The 10,631-nt window shown below is 32.7% G+C and overlaps 1 protein-coding gene across 2 annotated transcripts; it reads right to left on the bottom strand.

Annotated features, from left to right (window-relative positions):
- Positions 1–2,135, bottom strand: LOC133283577 (sulfite exporter TauE/SafE family protein 2-like). 2 transcript variants are annotated; one of them, XM_061480456.1, is made up of 5 exons: positions 1,520–2,054; positions 1,341–1,483; positions 1,071–1,209; positions 831–1,003; positions 1–415 (listed from the first exon to the last, which is right to left on the bottom strand). In XM_061480456.1, exons 1-5 carry the CDS (start codon positions 1,968–1,970, stop codon positions 107–109), a joined length of 1,215 nt encoding a protein of 404 aa, XP_061336440.1. In that variant the 5' UTR covers positions 1,971–2,054; the 3' UTR covers positions 1–106. The 2 variants fall into 2 exon arrangements, with proteins under 2 accessions (XP_061336440.1, XP_061336439.1); XM_061480455.1 differs by having other exon boundaries at positions 831–977; positions 1,075–1,209; positions 1,341–2,135.
- Between the last annotated feature and the right edge of the window lie 8,496 nt (positions 2,136–10,631).

Below are 10,631 nucleotides of genomic sequence, written 5' to 3'. Positions count from 1 at the left end.
ACAAAAGGTCCAAAATTTGATAACTATATACTCTGATATAGACAAGCAATTCTAGTGAGATAAAAGACTAGCATACAATCAGATACTGATTGAACAAAATTGTTTTTCAACAGGGTAGCTTAAATCCCATGTATCTCCCTGATATATAGTCTCTCCAAATTTCAATGGCTCCGAAACTAGTCATTAGAACAATACTTAAAGTCATCACTATGCTAACCGAAAATACTATTAAGGATGGTCTTCCATAGTTTTGAATTGCTTTCTGCACCACCAATAACCCAAGAAGTGATGCAACAAAACATATTATGGCCAAGATGAGGGCAGTCTCTATGTGTTCCATGCCCAACAACAGATATTGCAAGGCTGACATGGTAGAAGAGAAGAAAACCATGAAACAACATGTTGCTGCTGTCACCTGTACAACAAAATAATTTGATTGCTTGGTCAATACCAATTTAGCAGCCACTATAATCAATAGTGAGCTGATGGATTGGACTAATGCCTAATGTATACAATATTTGTTAGAGAATTCTAATATAAAACCATTAAAGTGGCCATCAGTTAATAACTTAAATTTTTGGATTGAATGTTTTCTATTTATGGTATGAGATTGTGACCAAGTGGTCATGAGTTCACTATGAAATTTCTTAGAACAGATAAATGAGCCTGTACATTATCCACCCCTGAAACCCAATAGGCTCTTGTGTTGAGGTGTGTGTTAGAGAAGTCTAATATAAAATCATTAAAGTGTCTTTCGCTTGATAGTTTAAGTGTTTGGTTTGAATTTGTTCTTTACCATATTTAATACATGATAGGATAATGGAACTTACCTCAGGAGCTATTCCAACCTGAAGGAGAAGTGGACTTATCAGCATTCCACCTCCAATTCCAAAGACACCACCCAATATCCCTGCTAGTAATGCCATCACTGGAAAAATAAGCTTATTTGATGGTCCATTTCTGGATAGGCATGGACCCTGCATAACACTTCGAGGGAAGTTAGCTGTAATTTGATTGAATGATGTTCTAAGCAACATTCAAGAATTAATTTTCAATCTATGATGCTTTACGAACCTCTTGCATAAGATTTTGGTCTTGATGGCTTTCTGTTCTAAATACAATCCAAGCAGTGAAAACTAAAGCAAGAGGGATTTGAACTGATGATAGAATCCAGTATCCCACACCACATGGCTTCATTGGAATGATACTCTGTACAAATTGAACAATTGCATTGCTGCTATTTTAAGACCACCAAACTATAGGAACTAATGATTAATATTGAAAACATTGTAGAAACTAGAAAGTTACATCAAGCAGCTATATGAAAACAATGGTCTAACCTGTCCATATTTGTTGCCACGAAGAAGATAGAGGGTGAAGAAAGAGAACCAGACCAAGAGTAAAACCACCAATTTCAACCATGGGATACTCAATTTTATATTTTTTTCAGGAACCAGAAGATGTTCTTCAATACTTTTCAACCCTTCATTTTCTTTGTTCACTTGAACTAGCCCTTCACTTTCTTCAGTAGTACCATTTTCAAGTTCCTGAAATCCATTTTTCCTTATCTTTTCCGATTCAATCTTCCAAAAAAGCAATCCACTGTGGCAGGTCTTTGAGGTAGACCAAGTAAGAAAAAGGGCAAATATAGTAGTAATCAACCATTCAGGGAATACAAGGTTGCATATAACTCCAATACTCACTCCTAGCAACATACATGGTTCTGACAAAAGTGCTATGTCATAGTCAATCAATGACTTGCCTCCAAATTTAGGACATGTGGCACAAAGATTGCACATAACATTTGCAATTGACCCTCCTGTGACCATGAAAGCTGATAGGCCTGAAGCTGTTTTGAGGTCTAGACCAGCCACAATAGTTAGTATAGGAATAAAAAGCCCTCCACCACCAATACCACCAGCACTTGATATAGATGAAGCAATGAAACACAAGACTCCTGCCACCACCATAGGGCCTGAGATTTGTAATCCTTGTAATTCATTTCTCCATTGATATATTTTGTTCAGGAAATGATCAACACTGAGGATATCTGAAATAGGTTGTGTTTGTTTTGCATGAGAAGTATTGAAGACAATGAAGGTGAAAATCAAACATGTGAGGCTGGGAATCCTCATTTGTTTGTTAAGAGTTTTGGACAACAGTGAGGAGTTTAAGTATGCATAGCTTTGTGGGTTTATGACTTTATATAGGGATAAGGAGGAACTGATAACATAGTCTCTTGGTATGCAAAACCAAATTGATCACATGTTCATGGAATTACAATGGTAGGTAAAAAAAAAAAATTAAACAAAAGAGAATATTGAGATGCTTTTAGGGATACCCTACTCCTACGGTTGGTTCTATTTGTGATCGTGACATATTAAGGGTGTCTCGTTTCTTGTTTTTCTTATTTTTATTATAGAGTAAAGACCATTTTTGATTCCTAACAAAAAAATACGGTCCCCCACTTTAGTCCCTTATAAAAATAAATTAGTCAGTTAGTCTCTAACAAATTCAAGGTGGACCCATTTTAGTCCTTTTGAGGGACTAATATGGGTTTTTTTTTTGAATTTGTGAGGGACCACAATTTCAACTAAATAGGTCCACTTTGAATTTGTTAGGAACTAACTGACTAATTTATTTTTGTAAGGGACTAAAGTGGGGACCGTGTTTTTTGTTAGGGATTAAAAATGGTATTTACTCTTTATTATATATCAGGATATTATGTTTATCTTTTTTTCTCATCGAGGAGAGTCGATTCTTATGGCTTTCAAAGATTTTCTAAAAATTTGTTCGAAGCAGGATTTGAAAGCCTGATCCAAACAAACCCTTGGAGAGTTGAGTTGTTAGCCGAACTATCCTTGGGGTTAGATATGCTTAATATTATTTCTATCCTTTTATTATTTTCTTCCACAAAAATGTTTACAGCATGAAACAGAATGAAAATAAAGTATATTTACGCCTTCTATTAATGTAACATTATTTTTTTTTCATTATGAATAAACAAAAGAGTCACAGACTCATAGTAATTAAGATTTTGTTTATTTATTTATAATGACAAATTTTATCAATTTTTCAAATAAATTGTATCATATAGTTCAGTAACAGTTAACTCTAATCCCACTAATATAATTAGGATCGGTCTAGTAACGAGAGATTTAAATAAATTATATTAAGTTTTGTGTAATTAATTTCTACTTGTATTAAAAAAAAAATATAATACAACGGCTTGTATTTCATATCCTTAAACCAGCAGGTGCACCGAAAAGACACTTGCCACTTGCGGCACATAATGGGGTGCGGACAGAGACTCCCAGGACCCAGGGGTTCGAAATTGTAGTTACTAGATGCTAGTTAGTAGTTATCACCAGGTGGTGCATTTTGACTCTAATGAAAAATAAAATAAAATGCAAATAGATGTGAGTCAAGGAGTGACAAATATGAGACAAAGATAGAGCTGATTAGGTGAAATAAAGTAAATTATAAGAGATAAATAGGGGTTATTCTCTCCTCTCTTCACAATCTTATCTTCACAATCTTAGGTGTGTATGTGTTACAAGTCTCACGTTGGTTGCCTATATAATTAATGTGGAGTTTATAAGGTTTTGGACACTCCCATCCTTTGAGCTAGCTTTTGGGATGGTGACCTCAAGGTCCGTAACAATTGGTGCTCTCGTTGAGAGTTGAGGCCACAGAAAGGGCTACCTATAGGCTGGATTAAGGTGCCTTTGGGCACTGAATACTGATAGGTGAGTGAAACCGCCCCAAAGGGTGGAAAGGACTACCGTCGGGTCAGTGTCGATAGAGTGAAAGTCGCCGTGGACGTCGGTCCTTAAATGGGGTGGCAATGTTAAAGTCCCACATTGGTTGTATAGGAAACTATGTCGGGTCAATGTCGATAGAGTGAAAGCCGCCGTGGACGTCGGCCCTTAAATGGGGTGGCAATGTTAAAGTCCCACATTGGTTGTATAGGAAACTAATGTGGGGTTTAAAAGGCTTTGGGCACTCCCACCCTTTGAGCTAGCTTTTGGGATGGTGATCTCAAGGTCCGTAACAGTATGTGAATGAGATTCATATTTTTTTTCTTCTCCTTATAACACGAGAATGAAGACTATTAAAGGAGTTAGTTCAGGTGATACATACTTGATTCCGTTTAAGCAAATTTTTTGAGTTCAAGTCTTTGAGAATGTAAAATAAATTTTCTTACTCGAATAAAATTATCTCCCGTAAAAAATACATGTGGCTTATAAAAAAAATTATAGAAGAATTTTACAACTACATTTATTAAAATACGTATGTATTGATTTTTTTAATTAAATACGTCTACATTTATCACAGGATCTGGAACAATGTGAATTACCTGCCGCAACTAAATATAACGCATTACAGTAATTAATTACAATGATTTATCTGCTGACTCATTGACCTGGATGCTGATTGGTGAGACATATCCACAACTTGCAAACATAAAGGTTCAATTTTGCTCATATTAAACCTTTCGATCTTATCAGCGAGTATATCTATCTATCTATTTATATATATAGCTAGATATTTTAATTTTTTTTAGTTGATAAAAGTTTAAGTGGGGTTAGACACCGGTATCCCACTAGGGTCAGGGAAGATCCCCAACCTCCTGGGAGGAATTACATATCATCCACCAACAAAGTCCTCACATCGGTCAGCGAAGTTGGAATCCACATCCTTGAAGGGTATGGACCAAACCCTTAGCCAACTATGTCCATCTTTGTTCACATATAGCTAAATATTTTAGATGTAACTTTATTTGTATTTACAACTTGCATTAATTAACTACTAAATAAACAAGGTCAATTATAATACAATAGGTTTGATGTCACAACCTTACGACATCCTTGCATGTTGATTAAATGAGTTGCTATGGTTTCTTAATGGTACCGTGTCAAATATCTATTAATTAAATATAATTAATAACTAACAAGTACTATTCATCTTAATACAATCATCCTTTAAAAATAAGAAAAGTATAGGGTTTCTCTAATTAAATATATAAGACTTGAATGTCTCTACGTGTGTCTCCAATCTGTGGGTTATAGATGGAAAGGGAAACCACTCACAGCAGGAGGAGTCATTGCCCTTGATTTTTATGAAATAGTGTGACGTCGTTGAATTATTTTAAGCCACGCATTTTAATTTTTGTTGTTGTTTTTATCATAATTTTTTCAACATGTATCAGTAGTAATAATTAGACATTTTCCTAAACTACTAGTGAAATATTTAATTTATTTTATTCGTTAGTTGGGCATCATATTCATTTTCTTAATTTGAAATGTAATATATAATCGGTTTAAGTTTGTAAAGAACCATTTCAATCCAAAAGTTTAAATTTGTTGATAAATATAATTGTAATAAAATGTATTATTATTATTATGATAACTACAATTTTATACTCTTAATAGTTTTTAAAAAATTTCTAATAATTAATTTAACCAAAATTTTCTCCAGTAATAATTAAAACTATTCATAATGTCTTTTAATTAAATTAATGCCATATTATCTAGAAAAAAGTGTTTGTCATTTTAAATGACATAAAATTATGTCATTTTAAGAGAGAGATAAACAAAAAAATATTTTTTTGTCTAAAATTTAAATTAAAAAAAAACCACCAACTTTCTCTCCCATGATTTTCATTCATTCTGTCTATTTCTCTTAAAATGACATAATTTATGTCATTTAAAATGAGAAACACTAAATCCTATTATCTATCCTACAATTCTTTTACTTTTCATGGATATTCAGTTTAGATTCGGTATTGTGGGATGAAAAGAAAAGGATATAAGGATAAGATTCGAACTGTTTGTTATATCGATGACATGCTCCCAATCATGTTTACTTTTCTCCATTTCTACAACAATAAATTGATATATATTGGAGAGTATTTGTCAAGGTTACACTCTGATTTCTATTATCTTTTTTTTTTTTTTTTTGTTAAGCTCTGATTTCTATTATCTACCAGTACCTTTTTGTGACTGAAGAAAACAACCACAACTAAAATTAAAAGCGACTTTAATGGTTTTTCATTTTTCCACTTGATGTAAAGAATCAGAGTCTGGCCAAAACTAATAAAAAGAACCCAGTGGACATGTTAAATATATCCAGTTGCATATTATACTTTATGTCCAATTTTAGGTGACGATCTGTAGTTAGGTATGATATGCATGAAAATAATGTAGCCATGGTAGTTATTTTAATGATGATTAAAGGTAGGTAACGCTGACAGCTTAAGAATGAGATAGAATTAGGTTCAAGCTTTCACCTCTAACGCATTTCCTTGCCCAACTTTCAAGATATTTGTTGTATTGCAAAATTACACACATATTTGGGTTATATTAATGAGAATTTTCACTTTACTTTATTTTAGCTGATTTTATTTAGATTATAATTGAATATATACTTTATGTATTATTTGGATTTATAGGTGCATTATTTATAATAGATTTTGGATAATATTGGAGATATATATATATATATATATATATATATATATATATATATATATATATATATATATATATATATATATTTGTAATAAAGAGGGGCAAAAGCCCCAAACAAAACAAAAATTACATGACGCGATAACTTAAAAGATCTACAGAAGCATCCTGAAGAAGGAGCTCTAACAAAGGAGAAGGAGGAGAATGATAAACAATAAGATTATTATCATCCTCAAAATGCCTAGAAGCAAACCAGTGAGCACATCTGTTATTTTCTCGAAAGGTGTCAACGCAACGAACATCCCAATCTTCAGCAAGCCATTTGTGAATACGGGAAACAACCTGAGAGTTTCTGTGATTGTTGCTCCCTTCTTGGATAGTGCTAAGAGCAATTTCCGAGTCACATTCCAACTCCACTCTCCTAGCACCAGTACTCTAGGCCAGCTCTAAACCTTTGAGGATACCCCAGAGTTCTGCATCAAGAGGATTACAGAAACCTAATCTGAAAGAGAAACCACCCAGAAAAGCACCATTGTGATCTCTAGCAAGGCCTCCACAGCTAGCATGCTGCCTAGATAGGGAAGAAGCACCATCTGTATTAATCTTCAACCGACCAGGTTCAGGACGACACCATTTAGTAGGCTGATGGGCATTAGGGAAGCTGCCAAGAATGCTTCTATTCTTACCTCTAGCTTCAATTAAATGCGCAATAAAATCAGAAATGACACGCTTATCATTGCTTGGCCTTCGAAAACTATCATCATGAATATGATGATTACGCCAATTCCAAAGATTCCAGCAAGTAGTATAGAAAACATCTCTCCAATCAACATGAATTTGATAATTCCAACCCTTACTCACATTTTTGATGAGCCAAGGCTGTAGGTCTAATGTGAAGAAATCGTTGGGGACCCTTCTACCAAACCAATCTATCCACAATCTTTTGGCTTGAGAACAATCTCTAAGGACATGAATAAAAAAGGTAGCACAAAACCAAGGGAAGAAGAATGAAAATCAAGAGCCAGAAGAAATGGGACTCTCTCATTTAGAAACCTGCAAGACATTTTTTCATGTATTCTTCAAGAGTGATAGAAGACATCCACAACAAGGATTATAAGAGTGCTTAAACAAGGTTGATTAAGCTTCACCTACTTATATCATTTCCTTTTTATTGATATTTTCTTATGTGCTCTTTTAATTGCTCATGATATTTGTATAGCTCTATTATTGTAAGTTGTTAGCTTGGGGGAAGTAACTCATCAATGAGCATGTAATTAATTCGATCTTTTTATTCATAATTAATGATATGCAATTAGTTATTGATTCTATTTTATTTTATTTTTTAATACAAGAAGGAAATAGAACGAAACTTAAGTTGTAACTAAACGATGGAAGGTGACTCCCCTCAAATCTTGGTGGAACCTTGTTAGGAAATAGGATTTCATCACACAGAACAATGACAACAAATAAAAGAAATTGAAAGCAGTAAATGAACACAGATATTTTATGTGGGAAAATCCTCAAATTAACTTAACACCCATGAAAGTAGATATTATCTTAATTTTAACATGTTGTCTTCGACATGAGATCAGAGAATTAAAATTCCCTGAGGATAATTCACTTTCAAGAGCAATATCAACTTTAACAAAGAAGGAATAAAAATGGTTACAACTAGTTGATATAATAAAATTATAATAAGCACTTAATATATTGAACTGTAATTAAAAATTCATAGTTAATTAGTGAAAATTTAATTAGTTTAGTATTTATTTAATGGGTTTTTTTTTTTTTTTTTTGGATTGCTCCACTAGTTTCCGGGGCTTCGCCCCGACTATATCCAGTCCGACCTGGGTAAGTTACCTAGCATTGGCAGGTGAGTCTCCCAACGAGGATTTTTTGCATACACAAGGTCTCGAACTCGAGTCCTTGCTTAAGCGAACCCAAGCACCTTACCACTTGAGCCAATCCCCATTGGTTATGGGTTTGTTTTTTCTAAAGTTACTTTAGATAACTTTATTTAATGTTCATCGAAACGACGTCGTTTTGGGACAGAAATCATGGTGTTTTTGTAATTTTAATTTATTTCAGGGTTATAATAGTCTTTATCATTATAATTTTTTAATTTTTTAACCTCAAAACGACGTCATTTCGATAAACATTAGACAAAATTATCTAAAGTAACATCAGAAACTTTTTTCCCTTATTTAGTTTACCACTTAAATTATTTCACTTTAGTTTTTAGTGTTTATTTTACTTTGATTAAATACTTGACTCATTAATATTATATCACTTCGGATAAGTCGTGCAGTTATAAAATGTCGACACAATATTATAATTTAAAAAGATACTGTGATAAGCAGGGCCAGTTTGCATTGATCAATTTAGAAAGAAAACAAATAGTGTAATTGATTTGGTAATCTTGGTGACCGACTTTTTAAAAATTTAATTAGGTGAAGTGAAAAGTAAATTAAGGACGGCTTTTAAATTTTAATATCATGTTTTTAATTAATTATTATTATTATAGTTAACAGAAAAATATTTCTGCCAGTTAATGTAGATAAGTTATCTGCATTTACTTTTAAAACGATGTCATTTTGGAATTCAGAGATTAAAAAATTATAATTATAAAGACTATAATAATCTTGAAATAAATTAAAATTATAAAAATATCATGATTTTTGTCCCAAAATAATGTCATATTAAATTTACTGCAAATAACTTACTGCAGTGACGGCAGAACAAACAAACTCCTACAATTAATCATTAGAGAAAGAGAGCACGGTGCAGCAGCATATTCATGCATCTTCTCACTTTTATGATTCTTAATTTATTCTTTATCAACGAGACACATGGTCACTTATACTTTGCCATTCTAACACAAATAATTAATGTTCATGATATTTATTTTTCATCTTGGAAACAAATGTTAATTTCCGATGGATGATGAGGAAAGGTTTGCATAGCTTTTCTGGTTACAGTGAAAACCAACTTTTGTTTGATAGCCGACAGCAGCATCAAATAAAATGATGTTAATGATAACAATGAGAAAACATGGGATAGTTAGAACCAAATGTAATAATATTAGTTTTTGTGTTAATCTATTGTCTTGTTTATATGATCTGCACATTTATCCTGCACTCTTGGTAAAAGGGAAAACCTAACATAAACTAAAGCTACTTTATTTTTTAATTTTTATTTTTCTTTCTTGACCGGTAATTTGTATAGCCGCCTGATTCATATGCGACAAAAACAGGTAGTGAGGCTGAGTGTGCGAGTAACCTCATCTCCAAAGAACGCAATTTCCCAGAGATTTCATTAATGTACCGTTCTGAGGCTGAGTGGCTCTTATGGTGCTTGATACGGACAAATGTCTAAAGTGCTCATTTTTTTTCTTTCAATTATTCAAAAGCTAAAATGATCATGGAGCCAAAAGCTGGAAACACAACCCACTTTCTTGCTTTGTTGATTATTTTTAAGCACTTCGAGATAGCGATATTGGCCAGTAGATTACTCTGCACTTGCAAAAGGCCTCTTTTTCGGCGTGTTTCCAATACGGCGAAAGTAGGAACAAGTCTTGCATGTACTAACGATATTTTTATTTGAGAAATGTTATATTTATAAATTTTTGGTTTATAAACTTTTACAAACTCAATTATGTATTTTTGGAAATAGACTCGGTTAATAATGCATTCCTGAAAATACATAATATAATTTGTAAACAAAAAATTGTAAATACAATCTCCTCTTTTTTTATTTTACTCTTATATATGGGCTATTAATTTGACAGACTTGTAGATATGTATGCCTGACATTAAGAGCCTTAAATGATTTTAACATATTGTTCATTAGTAATTGAACTTGTGTTATTCGAAGTTAAAGTTTTAAGTCACTAGGATTGGTTTAGTGATAAGGGATTTTGGTAGGTTGTATTAAGTTTTTATTTAATTCTCACTTGTATATAAACAAAAAGTTAAAGTTTGTAATCATAAATATATACATGGCATTTAATTTAGGGTTCTATCAATCTCTTGTTGCTGCAAAGAAGTTATATGCAGGCTTTTCAAGAAACGGTTCCATATTCTAAAAAGCATATGACGGCTGCAAATAACTTTTTTTTCCTTTTGCTGAAGAGACATATTTCCCTTTAATTTATGATAGAAA

Source organism: Gastrolobium bilobum, unplaced genomic scaffold (genome assembly GCF_033153095.1).
Source record: "Gastrolobium bilobum isolate Gb01-03AN ecotype WA unplaced genomic scaffold, APGP_CSIRO_Gbil_v1 utg9509, whole genome shotgun sequence".
NCBI lineage: Eukaryota > Viridiplantae > Streptophyta > Magnoliopsida > Fabales > Fabaceae > Gastrolobium > Gastrolobium bilobum.
This window is presented reverse-complemented; position numbering and strand designations above follow the sequence as displayed.